At 48.3% G+C, this 17,642-nt stretch overlaps 1 protein-coding gene across 1 annotated transcript; it reads right to left on the reverse strand.

Annotated features, from left to right (window-relative positions):
- Positions 1 to 2,499: 2,499 nt before the first annotated feature.
- LOC311360179 (uncharacterized protein) lies at positions 2,500 to 5,119 on the reverse strand (the record flags this gene model as incomplete). Its single annotated transcript, XM_084480270.1, is given in 4 exon segments — positions 2,500 to 2,650; positions 2,835 to 2,907; positions 3,137 to 3,704; positions 3,707 to 5,119. Coding segments are annotated over 4 exon segments (2,205 nt in total).
- Positions 5,120 to 17,642: the final 12,523 nt, after the last annotated feature.

The following is a 17,642-nucleotide window of genomic DNA, read 5'->3' on the forward strand; positions in this document are numbered from 1 at the left end:
TATGTCTTTATTTTATTTTTTTGTCTTTATTTTTTAGTCTTTTATAGAGCGTAACAGTAACCGCCCCGTTTTTTAACAGCTCTGGTGCCGGAAGTAAATTTCCCATGCATTTATCTCGTCCACTTTTCGTAAAATCCTTATATAAAGAGTTTTAAGCCTGGAACCAAGCCAATCGTCTGTCAAGGTAGTCGTGACCAGATTATGTTTGATTCGGGCCAAAAAAGAATTTGGAAAACTGAAGAAAAGGCAAAGGTACAAGACTGTGTACATTATTTTTTTGACAGAGTGAGGAACTGCTCATCCCATGATGCATTGCAAACCTTTTCACAATGGTTCCAACCCAATAGTTTAGCACGTTTCTTGCATCTTATAACCTTTGTCATTATTATATTGTTAATATAAGTTGTGTCATTCTGTGTGTGTGTGTGTGTGTGTGTGTGTGTGTGTGTGTGTGTTAGTGTTTCATATAGTGTGTAGTTGTCATCGACAAGGTACGTCCCTTTGCTGACTGCAGTCACCGCGTAATAACGGTACTCGTTTTTATAATACATGTGAATTCAGTCTCGGATTCCAGTTACGTACAGTGATGGGAATAACGGCGTTATAAGTACCTTTTTCCAGTAACGAGTAATCTAATTGATTACTCATCTCATTATTATAACGCCGTTATCGTTACTTTCAAAAAAATGTGTCGCGTTACTACATTGAAGGCAGATGTTTTGCATCGGACCTCTGAGCCGAGTGACAGAGAAAATCTTGTTCCTCCCTTGTCCTTGGTGAGGGCGGGAGCACGAGACAACCGCAAAGGTGATGACGATTGGCTGGGGTTGAGTAAAATTCTATGGTAAGCCAATCAGAGGGGAAGTTAGGCGGGTGCTTAGTCTGCTTACAAAGTTGAGCAGCAGTAGGCTACAAGAGAGTGGTCGACTACACAAGACGTTAATGTGAATCAGCTAGAGAGAGATGTCGATAATAGAAAATGCAGATCATTTTCTTTCTCGTGTGTCTCGTTTTTCGCCCGTGCCTAAAACCGCCACTGCTTATAATGCTAAAGCCCAGACCAAAGATTTGCGACGCAACTGCTTGCAACTCGCAAGTCCTCGCGACGAGGCGGGCTGAGACGTTCTAAAAACCGGGCAGTTCACACTGCTGCACCGGGCGGCGATTATTTTTATTTTTATTTTGGTTGAGAGTAGGCTAGAGTTGCTGTGTTTCGCCATTCTCCACTACTTCTGCATTGTTTCGCTGGAGGTTAGTTTGTTTAGATCCCGCTAGTTGGATACATTGCATTCTTTCCTAGTGGCGACTTCTCGACTGCAAGGGAAGCTCGGCTTCACCTAAAATTTCGAAAATTAAATGGTCAGATATATAGAACACGTCCATCTCGAAGACGAGTCCGTTCAGAATCAGCTGCTTATCGCAGGTCGACTGACTCGATTTCCTTCTCATACACTTACGTGTTTAATTTGCGTGTGTTTAGACAGATGGGCGCGCACACACACGCGCACCAAGCATCACCCGCATTCATTCATTCTATTAAATACTCACTCGTGGTAAAACTATGTTTTCTCACGATCAAATACTCATCAATCCTAAAAGTAATGGGCTTGTACATGATGTCTGGGTCAAGAACATATGTGTTTGCTGTACGGTGTTTGCAGATGCATTGATTTAAAAGTACAACTTACCGCTGTATCAGCTGTTCTTTCCGAAATCATTTAATCAATCATTTACCCTAAAACTAGATTTTGTTTTGGAAGCCTGGAATATACTTTGCTCGAATGTATTATTGTTATTATTATTATTTTAACGCATGGCATAGCCTAGGCCTACTATACTTCATTCATGTTCATTCATGCAGCCCTATGGGAAAAAAAAAAGTTTCCACAATCCACACGCTATTTCTATGCAGTTTCACACGTATGAATATCTTTGACATCATAATATTTAACATGCAAGTGTAGTGGTGCCTGGTTGCTGCGGGGGAAAACGTAGGTTACGAATGTAACTATGGATCTGTGAGACCGAGGGATGACCGTCACTACGGTCTAAAAAGGAATGATCACCTTCGTTCTGCCTATCACCGAGACCATATGTCAAAATAGTCATGTCCATGACCTCCGGAAGCAGAACGACTTGCGTTAATAAATAGCAGAGAATGCTCCCGGGTCAGTCTCCTATCCCTGAACGCCTCAGAATGGTCCGAGCGACAAGGATAGTGACGGTCATCCCTCGGTCTCACAGATCCATAGTTACATTCGTAACCTACGATCTGTTTCGACCTCACTCTGACCGTCACTACGGTCTAAAAAGGGATGACACATACCAAAAGGGTCGCGAGGAACCCAGAATCAATTATTAAAACCTCGCTCGGTCACGGACATGAGGGCGGCATCGCCGACTGGAGGCGGGCGAGTGACATCCACCCTATAAAAACGGGTAAAAGTGCATGGCGTCGACCATGAGGCCGCTGCACAGATATCGTCTGCTGCTACACCCCTAAGGGCAGCCCAAGACGTAGCCATACTCCTGGTAGAGTGAGCCCTCGTACCAGAAGGAACCGGTGTTCCCTGCGCCCTGTAAGCATGGGAAATAACCTCCACCAGCCAATGCGAGAGTCTCTGCTTGGAGAGTGGAAGCCCCTGCCTTGCTGCACCGTAACAGATGAAAAGCTGAGAGTGCGCCTTCCGCAAGGACTGCGTACGGGCCAGATAGGCCCTCAAGGCCCTGACTGGGCACAGGGTCAGCAACTTGTCTTGCTCTGCCTGCCTGGTGGAAGAAGGCTGGAATTGAGTCACCTCCAGAACCTGGTTAATGGACTGCGGATTAAGAACCTTTGGCCGGAAAGCTGGATTCGGCCAAAGTGACACGCTAGCACCTCCTGCCTGCCACCTAAGGCAGTCGTCACTAACGGAGAGAGCACACAGCTCACTGACACGTTTCGCCGAACAGAGCGCCAAGAGAAAGGCAGTCTTAAGCGACAAGGAACGCAAATCTGCGTCTAAAATAGGCTCATACGGGCCTACAGTAAGTGACGTTAAAACCGTGGGCAGATCCCAGCCCGGTGCCCGCAAAGTGCAACCTGGACGCAACCGGCGGGCTCCCTTCAAGAACTGGCAAACCAAGGGATGCCTACCAAGGGGACCATTGTCCACACCCCGGTGAAAGGCCGAAATTGCTGAAGCATATACCTTCACGGTACTGGCCGCCTTGCCTTGATCCAATTCGGACTGCAAGAAACGTAAAACCTGTGGCACGGGGCAAGTCGCTGGCTCGAGGCCCATGCCAACACACCAATCTGAAAAGATCCCCCACCTGAGTGCGTAGCAAGCTCTAGTGGATGGAGCCCTGGCGTTATTTAGCGTGTCCTGGACAGACACATCTACCTGCTCAACGACGGGCCCTGCAGGGGCCAGACCCACAGACAGAGGGTCCCTGGGTTCGGATGCCAGATCCGCCCGTCTGCCTGTGACAAAAGATCCGCTCTGCATGGCAACTGCCATGGATGACCCTGCAACAGCCGGAGCAGGTCCGGGAACCAAGGCCTCGCTGGCCACCGTGGAGCCACCAGCAGGACTGAGTGATGGCCCTCCTGGATCCTCCGGAGAACCTGCGCTATGAGCGGGAGTGGAGGAAAAGCATACAACAAGCCTGTCGGCCATTCTTGTGACAGAGCATCCAGGCCCAAACTGCCCCCCTGCCCTGTGAGGGAGTACCACTCCGGGCAGTGCGTTGTCTCCGCCGATGCAAAAAGATCTACATGTGCGATCCCGTACCGCATCCAGATCTGGCTTACGACCTCCGCGCTCAATCTCCATTCTCCCGGGAGTGGCCCCGTCCTGGAGAGAATGTCGGCTGCTCTGTTCTCCACATCCGGGATGTGCACTGCCCTCAGTGAAGACAGCCGCGGCCAAGCCCAAGTCAATAAGGCCTCCGCCACCTTGAGGCACCGCTGGGACCTCGTTCCCCCTTGGTGATTGACGTAATACACCGCCACAGTACTGTCCGTCCTCACGAGAACGTGTTGGTGTTGTAACACCGGCAGGAATCTCTGCAAGGCAAGATGGATGGCCTTCAGTTCGAGGACATTGATGTGCTCCAACGTCCATGGGGGCTGCCACATGCCCCTCGCCGTCCGTCCTTCCCAGACGGCTCCCCAGCCTGTCAGGGACGCGTCCGTCGAAAGGACCTGTCTCCTGTGTGGAAGGCCCCCCAGTGGGACACCTCGGAGTAAGAACTCCCGGTCCCTCCAAGGGCGCAGGGCTCTGATGCAAGCCCGGGACACACGCAGCCTCACCTGCCTGTCGCTCTTCGGGTGAAGACCAAAGGCATTGAACCAGCACTGCAGGGGGCGTGCCCTCAGCAGGCCAAGAGGAACTACCGCCGCAGCTGCTGACATCAAACCCAGCAGCTTCTGGACTCTGTGAGCAGTCACGAGACCACCCAAGCGGAAATGACCCAGCATGCCGAGCAGGCTGTCTTCTCTTCGTGGAGTGAGAGACGCCGTCATGCCGACCGAGTCGAGGAGGACACCGAGGAACTCTGCCTGTTGGCGGGGTTGCAGGTTGCTCTTTTTGTGGTTGACCTTGAAGCCCAGGAATTGAATGTGGGCCAGAACAGTCTCCGTGTCGCGCACTACCTGTTCTCGGGAGGGGGCGCAGACGAGCCAGTCGTCCAAATACGGCAGTATTTTGAGACCGCGAGCCTGAAGGGGGGAGAGCGCGGCTGACACCACGCGAGTAAAAACTCGTGGGGAGAGTGAAAGGCCGAAAGGTAGGACCTGGAACTGGAACGCCCTGCCCTGGAAGGCAAAGCGCAGAAAGGGCCTGTGTTCCGGGCAAATCGGAACGTGGAAGTAGGCGTCCTTTAAGTCCAAAGATGTGAACCACTCCCCCTGCCGGATGGACTGCATCACCACCCTTGTGTGGACCATCTTGAAGGGCAGCACCTTGAGGTACCGATTCAAGGGCCTGAGGTCGAGAACGGGCCGAAGACCGCCATCTTTCTTTGGGACGATAAAATACTTGCTGTAGAACCCAGCGAGCTGTGCGCTGGGCGGTACTTCTGAGATGGCCCCTTTCAGAAGTAGCTCTTGAACCTCTGTGGCAAGTGCGGACATTAAAACCGGGTCTTGTACAGACGTTACCTTGACCCCTGAAAACATAGGGGGCCGTCGTCGAAATTGCAATCGGTAGCCCCGAGCCACCGTGGCTACGACCCAAGGGTCTGGGACAATCCCCTCCCAGGAGGTCCGTGACAACTGGGAAGGACAATCGACGGGCGCCCCTGGGATGCTATGCGGGACCACTACCGCGGCCCGCACCCCTACCTGTGCCTCGGTGTTGACCCCCTCTACCCCTGGAACGGGGATATGGGGCTGATCTCTGGTCAGGTGGACGAAATCGCCGGTCACCAGAGGACTGTGGGATGTTCCCCCTCGGCGGAGGCCGGGCCGGCAGCCGCGGCCTATATCCGCCCACGGGCGCCCTGCTGACCTTTGAGGCAGGCTTACGGCACACACGCTGGACAGCTTCCCTCGACACTGCAGCACGTTCAGCGCGGTCGAGCACCTCCTGGGATCCTGGGTGGAAAACATGCCCAGGGGCAACTGGGAGGTTCAGCAGCTCCTGCTGCTGAACCTGGTTTGGCTGGTCTGTGCCAGCCAAACCTGCCTGCGGCACAACACCGCGGAACCCATGGCGTCTCCCACATCACGTGTCAGCTGGGCGTGGGATGACAGAGCTGCATCCAGCAGGGCCCTGGCGTCCTGGTCGTCTCGACTCAGCGTCTTGCGAAGCGACGCCAGCGTAATGGCCAGAGCGTTACCCATCCGGGCCGCTCGTGCTGCTGCATTAAAAGTACGAGTGGCCAGGCGGTCCGTCTTTGCGCACTCCTTACGGGGGCACCGTGGGTTGGGTGACACACCAGTGAGGCCCAGAGATGTCAAGGCGGCCATTGATGGCTCGACCGGTGGCATGTCCCCGAGTCCAGTCTCCACGGGGTACGTGGCTGTTGCTAGCTGGCGGCAGCCTGCATTGAACTGTGGGCGCTGCGTCAACTTACCCCATGACGACCTCAGCATTGCCGTGTAGTCAGGCGGCACCGGCACGGGGGGTGGTGGGGTAGCACAAGGGATGCCCTCCCAGATACCTCCCATGGGAGCCGGAGCAGGTGTGGGCGCCTCAAGGCCCAGGATGTTGGCAGCGCTCAGCACCCGTGCCATCAGGGAGCTGACGGGGACCTCTCCCGCCCCCACGGAGCTGTCACCCAGCACTGCAGAGCCCGTCTGCAGATCGCCCATGAGGTCGTCTCCTGTGTGGTCTGACTCCGTTCTGGGAGCATAGAGGGATAGCACATCTGCATCGTCCCGTTCCTCCTCCTCACCATGGCTCTCAGGCCTGGATGAGAGGGTGCCCTCCTGGCCAGGGGGCAGGCTGTCTTGAGAAGAGGCCTGGCGATCTACCAGCCTGTCCATCTTCTGTGCCAGAGCCTGGAGAGCAGAGAGGATCTGGAGCGACTCCGCGCTACCACCCTCGGTCACTGCAGCTGTTGCCAGACGCTCAGCAGGACGCTCAGCCGGACGCTCAGCCGGACGCTCAGCCGGACGCTTAGCTGGAGTGGGTGCAGCTCTCTGGGACGGCCTGTGGGGGGACCCACGCTGTCGGTCCCACTTGTGAGTGTGCTTACGGCCATGCCCGCTGAAAGGGAGTGGCTGGACAGGGGAACGTCGCCTCTCTCGTCGGCCCTCATGCACGTGGCCGCATATCAGGGCGGCCCGGCGTTGTCTCTCACCCCTGGAGAGGTCGCAGGCAGCGCTGCAGGGGTGGTCGACGTCCTCCAGGACGTGTGCGGCCCCAAGACACATGGGGCACTCCCTGTGCCCATCACTGGCACTCATGGAGGCGCTGCAGATCCTGCAGCAGTGTGAAGCCATCGCAGGCCCAGCCTAGGCGGTGTTGATGCCTGGAGCCCTCCTCGATTAGTCCACCAGGGTATTCCGGTGGCCCGCACCAGGGCACGAATGCGCCTAGCAGGCGCACACTAGCCCCACCGTCTGCGAACAGAGGTCTAGGGTGCCACAGAACCAGAGAGGTGGCCCGCACCAGCGCACGAATGCACCTAGCAGGCGCACACTAGCCCCACCAGCTGCGGACAGGGGTATAGGGCGTGGCAGGGGATGCGACACAGAGGAGCACTGCAGCGATCAAACAAGAAGCACACGGTAACAGCACAAATAAAGCCAAAAAAACAGGCTATACAACAACAGAGAACACCCCAGAAATAAATCCAGGTACACTCAAACAATAAACCACTGCACCAGCAGGCTATAGTAACAGAAAATATTACAGCAACGTGATTACTTACCGTGCTACAATAAATAATAAACTCCTCACTGCACAAGCAGGCTAGAGGAACAGAAAATATTACAGCAACGTGACTACTTACCGTGCTACAATAAATAACAAACTAGCGCTAGGTGGCCTGCAGCAAACTGACAGGCCAACACAAAATCCGGCTGCACAATGCAGTAACACACAAAAGATAACAGGCAGACTTACGAAAAACTTCGGCTGCAACGACAACAAAGCACAGAAGACCGCACGGCGGCCCACACCAGTGCGCGCACGCACCTAGTGGGCTCGCACCAAGCCCACGGCTTGCGAACAGGCGTCTAGGCACAGTATAAACAACACAAATAGCTCGGAAACTAGCGCTCAAAACAGCAATCTAAGCTAAACAAAGAGCTAGTTTAGCTGAAAGAAAAACACCACTCCAATCCTCGGGGGCAAATAATATGCACCCGTACCCGCAGGTAGCGAATTACGTAAGTGATGTCTTACCTTACAGAAGTCTCGAAGTCTCTTCAATACTCACAAGGTCTCTGAGGCGAGAAGGAGAAAGAGACTGACCCGGGAGCATTCTCTGCTATTTATTAACGCAAGTCGTTCTGCTTCCGGAGGTCATGGACATGACTATTTTGACATATGGTCTCGGTGATAGGCAGAACAAAGGTGATCATTCCTTTTTAGACCGTAGTGACGGTCAGAGTGAGGTCGAAACAGATTCAGCTTTGCGCCGGGTGCAAACTAGCAACGACACATGCGTCGGTGTATAAAGTCAATTGCGCCGGGCGCAAGATAGGGCCCTTCTTCTGTTTGGCGCACATGGCTAATTTGCATACGCGCACAGGACTGTCGGAATGGGAACATGTCGGACTGGCAGCATTACGGGGGCGCGATTACGGGCTGGCGGAGTTACATTTAAAAATCGCGTTCAAGTAAAAATAAATAAGAAAAGCGGAATCAATTTGTGGCGCCAATCTGTGGCGCAGCGCCACACATTGGCCTATGTGTGGGAAACGTCCAAAAGCAGATTTCTTTAAATGGAAATATAGCCATTACTTTTCCCTCCAAGAAATTAAGGGGACACGTGTAAGCGTGAAATGCACATTATGCCCTGGAGTCAAGTACCTGTCCACGTCGTTGTCGAGTTCCAATTTAATGAAGGATGGGGAGAATGGAATGAAGATTGGATGACTTGGGTGGATGGATGGATTGATTGATGAATGGGTAGAAGAGTGAATGAATGCATGGATGGATAGATGAATGAATGAGTGAATGTTCATGCTAAAGTTGGATACAGTATGTCTACCTGATGTCTAAAAATGTGCTGCATCTTATTAGATTTGCAGTAATACATTTTTTGTACATTGCTTAGAGAGTATATATTTATTAATATATACTATTATTATTAATAATAATAGTATATTATTATATATATATTATTATTATTATTATATATATATAATATTTATATTATAAATATATTAATATATTATAATATATTATTATTAATTATTTATTTATATATCTTTAAGCTAATATAATATATGTAGTCTCACATTCCCACAGCAACGTTAAAATAGTTTAGATTTGTGCACTGTGGATTTCTGTTTGTAATGTATTATTATGAGTATTCATTTCATTATAATACTCAGATTTATCATTTATCATAATTGAACACACATGTTTTTAAGTTCTTTCGAAGAGGGATGGAGATGGGGTCCAAATTATTTGACACATCAGTATTTAAAAATTATTTGAAAGTAACGCAATAGTTACTTTCCAAAGTTTCCAACTAGTTACTTTTAGAGTTTGTAACTCAGTTACTACTTTAGTTTAGCTAACCCTAACCCTAACTTTCTGGGAGAAGTAACTAGTACTTTAACTAATTACTTTTTTAGAGCAACCAACACTGGTTACATATTCATTCAACATTTTGCATTCCTTTGCTTTTATACTACCCAAATTAATAAAAAGCACTGCTGGTACCATATCATATATTTGTACTTTTATTTTTATCATATATTCTATATCAACATATTTTTCCACCGTTACAGCTCATTTCCTCTACAGCTCTAACCACAACTCTAACTTTCCATTAATACAAATCATGGTTGCTGTGGTAAGCGATCGAGTTCAGTAGCAGCAGTGTCTAAAGGAATAGTCTCCGTAGACAGGCTCTGTATGTATGTATCATTTGGATGGTTACAACATTAAGGCTATTAATCTAAATCTTGACGGGGAAAATGAATGGGTTTTTTACTTCCGGCACCACACTGTTGCGCTCTATTTCTCAGACAAAAATATGTTTAGAACCCATGCAAGAAAAATCACCACAGCTGAAGCCGGTATTGTGAAACTTAAAACAATCGTCCACAAACTTGTTGCATCTGTTTATGTAAACCCTGTCAACGACTACTATGACGTACTGTAACTGAATCTTGAAGGGTTGTCGTCCCATTTCATAGGGGTAGGGTTGAGGGGTAGGGTTAAGGGGGAGGGGTAGGGGTAGGGTTAAGGGCAGTATTGGGAGCGTCCATCAGTATTATTCTGAGCCAGGAGCTACCCACTGCCCCTGTGGCGGCCACACCAGTGGATTGTGCTCTAACTTGATGGACTTGAATGAAACATGAGGGGTATTCCATCAAAGTCGCTAACGAAAGCGGCACTTAGTTGATTAAGCCCAGTTAGAACTAGCGCCAACTTCCACTTGGCTTAAGCCGTTCCATCAACGCAGTTCAGTCGCGCCTTGCTCAGGTTAGTTCAAGCCAGGCTAACGTTATCCTGGATTACGCATGTTCACGAGATATGTAACCAGCCCATAACCGTGAATGTCGAATCATGGATCAAATGTCCGAAAAGGACCGAGCGGGATCTTTTCCAGCGGCGAACAGAAGCTGCTTGTGGAGGTCTATGAGGAGTACAACCACATACAACCACCAACACTGTAACCATTAATAGAAACAGGGAGGCCGCCTGGCAAAAAAATCGCTGATCTGTTGAATGCATTAGTATTAAGCGTAACATATTTTAATTTAATATTGACCATGGATTTGTAATCAGGGAGATAGTCTCGAGTTAAAGTGTGTGTGTGCACACGTGTGTGTGTGTGTGTGTGTGTGTGTGTGCACACATGCGTGTGTGTGTGTGGCTTTACACTCAGCTTGGTTGATGGAATACCCTGGCCCCCACTATGTGGGCAGAAGTGGACGGCATGACAGATTCAAGTTAATTTAACTCATTTTTTGAAGTTTATACGAAATTCCAACTTCACAATGAATTCTTGCAGTTCATCTTTAAAAATATATAATATTTAATTTAAAACATCCAACAAAGGGGGAAGGGCGGGTACACAGACAGACAGATGGTGGGGTTGTACAGGGAGGCAACTCTGGGATAATCACAACAGCTTCATAAATCACACACAACAGCAACAACAAATTTTTGTTATTGTATGTTGTACTGGTACTTAATCCAATGAGTACCAATGACTGAACCAGGTTGGTACGGTGGCTGAGAAGGGTCACAACACATGCAAACACCACAACACCTGCATATACAGAAAACACATTCAGAAAACACTTTCATCGATTACACAACACGTGCGCTGCAAATTCAAAACACCTGCAAATTCAGATAAACACCTGCAAACTCAGAAAACACCTGCATTGATTTCACAACACATTCACAACATGAGCAAATAGGGAAACGAACTGCAAGTAATGACAACGGAAATGTTTCCGGGGGGACCATAATCAGTGACGGCCCCATATCCGGTTGGCGGTTCTATTTAATTACGAACGTCTTCAGTCGTTGGATTGTGCTACAAGAGGCACGTGTTTCTCTTTTATTATGACAGACTTATCGATGTGCTCTGTAGCACAATCCAATCATAGATATATATACTGACTAGATATCATAGATATATATACTGACTAGATATCATAGATATATATACTGACTAGATATCGCCTGAGCTGCTCTGTTCAGTGGAACATAATATGTTCCATAATATGTATCCCGCGGCAAGATGGCGGCGGCATTGACGTATATTATTTTATAGTGATTTAGACTGGGAGAGGACCTCTGCCCCATCAACGTTCATTCATCCAGGTGGGTGGTTACCCCGCAGCAAGATGGCGGCATTGTTGACGCACGCTTAGAAGCCGAATGCCATATCTAGTCAGTATAGAGCTGTCCCGTCCCTTCCGCTAAACCCCAGTGGACCTCTAGGTTGAAAAATCGTTAATGCAAGTGAATGTGAGAAAATAATTATTTTCTGGTCCCGTTTGAATTGTGCCATGAATGTCAACTTATGTTGTCTGTGAATTTTTTATATAATTTTTCATGTTAAGAGTTTGACATTATATTGTATGACTCTTCGGCTAGCAGTTGTGGAAAAGACATAACGAGAAAGACTACAAGACTACATGTCGCCGTGTTATGGGGTGACGTCACATAGACGACATGTAGTCTTTCTCTCTTTTTTAAAAATTCACAGATAACATATGTTGACATTCATATGTTGACAAGACTATAAAAGACAAAGGAATTACAGTTTAAAGACCCAGGGAACCAACTGTTTCAGCTGGAATTCAAACACTGATTTAAAAAAATGTGAGTTTTAGGAAAGAGGGGGTTTGTTATCGCCATTGTCACAACCCATGGCAATTTTATGATACCTTTTTAGTAAATCATTGTTTAGTAAACTGCTATGGGCGTTATAATAAACGATGTTGGATACGAAATGCACCACACAGTGTAGCAATATACTATACGTTTCTGGGGAGCCGTAGTAGTCTGGTTCTCTTAGTACTGGTCTGGTTCTCTTAGTGGTCTGGTTCTCTTAGTGGACTGGTTCTCTTAGTGGACTGGTTCTCTTAGTACTGGATCTGGTTCTCTTAGTGGTCTGGTTCTCTGAGTGGTCTGGTTCTCTTAACGGTCTGGTTCTTAGTGGTCTGGTTCTCTTAGTGGACTGGTTCTCTTAGTACTGGTCTGGTTCTCTTAGTGGTCTGGTTCCCTTAGTGGACTGGTTCCCTTAGTGGACTGGTTCTCTTAGAACTGGTCTGGTTCTCTTAGTGGACTGGTTCTCTTAGTACTGGTCTGGTTCTCTTAGTACTGGTCTGGTTCTCTTAGTACTGGTCTGGTTCTCTTAGTGGACTGGTTCTCTTAGTACTGGTCTGGTTCTCTTAGTGGACTGGTTCTCTTAGTACTGGTCTGGTTCTCTTAGTACTGGACTGGTTCTCTTAGTACTGGTCTGGTTCTCTTAGTACTGGTCTGGTTCTCTTAGTACTGGTCTGGTTCTCTTAGTGGTCTGGTTCCCTTAGTGGACTGGTTCTCTTAGTACTGGTCTGGTTCTCTTAGTGGACTGGTTCCCTTAGTGGACTGGTTCTCTTAGTACTGGTCTGGTTCTCTTAGTGGACTGGTTCTCTTAGTACTGGTCTGGTTCTCTTAGTACTGGTCTGGTTCTCTTAGTGGACTGGTTCTCTTAGTACTGGTCTGGTTCTCTTAGTGGACTGGTTCTCTTAGTACTGGTCTGGTTCTCTTAGTACTGGTCTGGTTCTCTTAGTGGTCTGGTTCTCTTAGTGGACTGGTTCTCTTAGTACTGGTCTGGTTCTCTTAGTGGACTGGTTCTCTTAGTACTGGTCTGGTTCTCTTAGTACTGGTCTGGTTCTCTTAGTGGACTGGTTCTCTTAGTACTGGTCTGGTTCTCTTAGTGGACTGGTTCTCTTAGTACTGGTCTGGTTCTCTTAGTACTGGTCTGGTTCTCTTAGTGGTCTGGTTCTCTTAGTGGACTGGTTCTCTTAGTACTGGTCTGGTTCTCTTAGTACTGGTCTGGTTCTCTTAGTGGTCTGGTTCCCTTAGTGGACTGGTTCTCTTAGTGGTCTGGTTCTCTTAGTGGTCTGGTTCTCTTAGTGGTCTGGTTCCCTTAGTGGACTGGTTCTCTTAGTACTGGTCTGGTTCTCTTAGTGGTCTGGTTCTCTTAGTGGACTGGTTCTCTTAGTACTGGTCTGGTTCTCTTAGTGGTCTGGTTCTCTTAGTGGACTGGTTCTCTTAGTACTGGTCTGGTTCTCTTAGTGGACTGGTTCTCTTAGTGGACTGGTTCTCTTAGTACTGGTCTGGTTCTCTTAGTGGACTGGTTCTCTTAGTACTGGTCTGGTTCTCTTAGTGGACTGGTTCTCTTAGTGGACTGGTTCTCTTAGTGGTCTGGTTCCCTTATACTGGTCTGGTTCTCTTAGTGGACTGGTTCTCTTAGTACTGGTCTGGTTCTCTTAGTGGACTGGTTCTCTTAGTGGTCTGGTTCTCTTAGTGGACTGGTTCTCTTAGTACTGGTCTGGTTCTCTTAGTACTGGTCTGGTTCTCTTAGTGGACTGGTTCTCTTAGTGGACTGGTTCTCTTAGTGGTCTGGTTCCCTTAGTGGACTGGTTCTCTTAGTACTGGTCTGGTTCTCTTAGTGGACTGGTTCTCTTAGTACTGGTCTGGTTCTCTTAGTGGACTGGTTCTCTTAGTACTGGTCTGGTTCTCTTAGTGGTCTGGTTCCCTTAGTGGACTGGTTCTCTTAGTGGACTGGTTCTCTTAGTGGTCTGGTTCTCTTAGTGGTCTGGTTCTCTTAGTGGACTGGTTCTCTTAGTACTGGTCTGGTTCTCTTACTGGTCTGGTTCTCTTAGTACTGGTCTGGTTCTCTTAGTGGTCTGGTTCTCTTAGTACTGGTCTGGTTCTCTTAGTGGACTGGTTCTCTTAGTACTGGTCTGGTTCTCTTAGTGGACTGGTTCTCTTAGTGGACTGGTTCTCTTAGTACTGGTCTGGTTCTCTTAGTGGACTGGTTCTCTTAGTACTGGTCTGGTTCTCTTACTGGTCTGGTTCTCTTAGTACTGGTCTGGTTCTCTTAGTGGACTGGTTCTCTTAGTACTGGACTGGTTCTCTTAGTGGACTGGTTCTCTTAGTACTGGTCTGGTTCTCTTAGTGGACTGGTTCTCTTAGTACTGGACTGGTTCTCTTAGTGGACTGGTTCTCTTAGTACTGGTCTGGTTCTCTGAGTGGTCTGGTTCTCTTAGTGGTCTGGTTCTCTTAGTGGACTGGTTCTCTTAGTACTGGTCTGGTTCTCTTACTGGTCTGGTTCTCTTAGTACTGGTCTGGTTCTCTTAGTGGACTGGTTCTCTTAGTACTGGACTGGTTCTCTTAGTGGACTGGTTCTCTTAGTACTGGTCTGGTTCTCTGAGTGGTCTGGTTCTCTTAGTGGTCTGGTTCTCTTAGTGGCCTGGTTCTCTTAGTACTGGTCTGGTTCTCTTACTGGTCTGGTTCTCTTAGTACTGGTCTGGTTCTCTTAGTGGACTGGTTCTCTTAGTACTGGACTGGTTCTCTTAGTGGACTGGTTCTCTTAGTACTGGTCTGGTTCTCTGAGTGGTCTGGTTCTCTTAGTGGTCTGGTTCTCTTAGTGGACTGGTTCTCTTAGTGGTCTGGTTCTCTTAGTGGACTGGTTCTCTTAGTGGACTGGTTCTCTTAGTGGTCTGGTTCCCTTAGTGGACTGGTTCTCTTAGTGGACTGGTTCTCTTAGTGGTCTGGTTCTCTTAGTGGACTGGTTCTCTTAGTGGTCTGGTTCTCTTAGTGGACTGGTTCTCTTAGTGGTCTGGTTCTCTTAGTGGACTGGTTCTCTTAGTGGTCTGGTTCTCTTAGTGGTCTGGTTCTCTTAGTGGACTGGTTCTCTTAGTGGTCTGGTTCTCTTAGTGGACTGGTTCTCTTAGTGGTCTGGTTCCCTTAGTGGACTGGTTCTCTTAGTGGTCTGGTTCTCTTAGTGGACTGGTTCTCTTAGTACTGGTCTGGTTCTCTTAGTACTGGTCTGGTTCTCTTAGTACTGGTCTGGTTCTCTTAGTGGTCTGGTTCTCTTAGTGGTCTGGTTCTCTTAGTGGACTGGTTCTCTTAGTACTGGTCTGGTTCTCTTAGTGGTCTGGTTCTCTTAGTGGACTGGTTCTCTTAGTACTGGTCTGGTTCTCTTAGTGGTCTGGTTCCCTTAGTGGACTGGTTCCCTTAGTGGACTGGTTCTCTTAGTACTGGTCTGGTTCTCTTAGTGGTCTGGTTCCCTTAGTGGACTGGTTCTCTTAGTACTGGTCTGGTTCTCTTAGTGGACTGGTTCCCTTAGTGGACTGGTTCTCTTAGTACTGGTCTGGTTCTCTTAGTGGACTGGTTCTCTTAGTACTGGTCTGGTTCTCTTAGTACTGGTCTGGTTCTCTTAGTAATGGTCTGGTTCTCTTAGTGGACTGGTTCTCTTAGTACTGGTCTGGTTCTCTTAGTGGACTGGTTCTCTTAGTACTGGTCTGGTTCTCTTAGTACTGGTCTGGTTCTCTTAGTACTGGTCTGGTTCTCTTAGTGGTCTGGTTCTCTTAGTGGACTGGTTCTCTTAGTACTGGTCTGGTTCTCTTAGTACTGGTCTGGTTCTCTTAGTGGTCTGGTTCCCTTAGTGGACTGGTTCTCTTAGTGGACTGGTTCTCTTAGTACTGGTCTGGTTCCCTTAGTGGACTGGTTCTCTTAGTGGTCTGGTTCTCTTAGTGGTCTGGTTCTCTTAGTGGTCTGGTTCTCTTAGTGGTCTGGTTCCCTTAGTGGACTGGTTCTCTTAGTACTGGTCTGGTTCTCTTAGTGGTCTGGTTCTCTTAGTGGACTGGTTCTCTTAGTACTGGTCTGGTTCTCTTAGTGGTCTGGTTCTCTTAGTGGACTGGTTCTCTTAGTACTGGTCTGGTTCTCTTAGTGGACTCGTTCTCTTAGTACTGGTCTGGTTCTCTTAGTGGACTAGTTCTCTTAGTGGTCTGGTTCTCTTAGTGGACTGGTTCTCTTAGTACTGGTCTGGTTCTCTTAGTGGACTGGTTCTCTTAGTACTGGTCTGGTTCTCTTAGTGGACTGGTTCTCTTAGTGGACTGGTTCTCTTAGTGGTCTGGTTCCCTTATACTGGTCTGGTTCTCTTAGTGGACTGGTTCTCTTAGTACTGGTCTGGTTCTCTTAGTGGACTGGTTCTCTTAGTGGTCTGGTTCTCTTAGTGGACTGGTTCTCTTAGTACTGGTCTGGTTCTCTTAGTGGACTGGTTCTCTTAGTACTGGTCTGGTTCTCTTAGTGGACTGGTTCTCTTAACGGTCTGGTTCTTAGTGGTCTGGTTCTCTTAGTGGACTGGTTCTCTTAGTACTGGTCTGGTTCTCTTAGTGGTCTGGTTCTCTTAGTGGACTGGTTCTCTTAGTACTGGTCTGGTTCTCTTAGTGGTCTGGTTCCCTTAGTGGACTGGTTCCCTTAGTGGACTGGTTCTCTTAGTACTGGTCTGGTTCTCTTAGTGGTCTGGTTCCCTTAGTGGACTGGTTCTCTTAGTACTGGTCTGGTTCTCTTAGTGGACTAGTTCCCTTAGTGGACTGGTTCTCTTAGTACTGGTCTGGTTCTCTTAGTGGACTGGTTCTCTTAGTACTGGTCTGGTTCTCTTAGTACTGGTCTGGTTCTCTTAGTACTGGTCTGGTTCTCTTAGTGGACTGGTTCTCTTAGTACTGGTCTGGTTCTCTTAGTACTGGTCTGGTTCTCTTAGTACTGGTCTGGTTCTCTTAGTGGTCTGGTTCTCTTAGTGGACTGGTTCTCTTAGTGGACTGGTTCTCTTAGTACTGGTCTGGTTCTCTTAGTGGACTGGTTCTCTGAGTGGTCTGGTTCTCTTAGTGGACTGGTTCTCTTAGTACTGGTCTGGTTCTCTTAGTGGACTGGTTCTCTTAGTACTGGTCTGGTTCTCTTAGTGGACTGGTTCTCTTAGTACTGGTCTGGTTCTCTTAGTGGACTGGTTCTCTTAGTACTGGACTGGTTCTCTTAGTACTGGTCTGGTTCTCTTAGTGGTCTGGTTCTCTTAGTGGGCTGGTTCTCTTAGTACTGGTCTGGTTCTCTTAGTGGTCTGGTTCTCTTAGTGGACTGGTTCTCTTAGTGGACTGGTTCTCTTAGTACTGGTCTGGTTCTCTTAGTGGACTGGTTCTCTTAGTACTGGTCTGGTTCTCTTAGTGGACTGGTTCTCTTAGTGGACTGGTTCTCTTAGTGGACTGGTTCTCTTAGTACTGGTCTGGTTCTCTTAGTGGACTGGTTGTCTTAGTACTGGTCTGGTTCTCTTAGTGGACTGGTTCTCTTAGTGGTCTGGTTCTCTTAGTGGACTGGTTCTCTTAGTGGACTGGTTCTCTTAGTACTGGTCTGGTTCTCTTAGTGGACTGGTTCTCTTAGTGGACTGGTTCTCTTAGTACTGGTCTGGTTCCCTTAGTGGACTGGTTCTCTTAGTGGTCTGGTTCTCTTAGTGGTCTG

Source organism: Micromesistius poutassou (assembly GCF_964030765.1).
Source record: "Micromesistius poutassou genome assembly, chromosome: 15".
In the NCBI taxonomy this organism is placed as follows: Eukaryota; Metazoa; Chordata; class Actinopteri; order Gadiformes; family Gadidae; genus Micromesistius; species Micromesistius poutassou.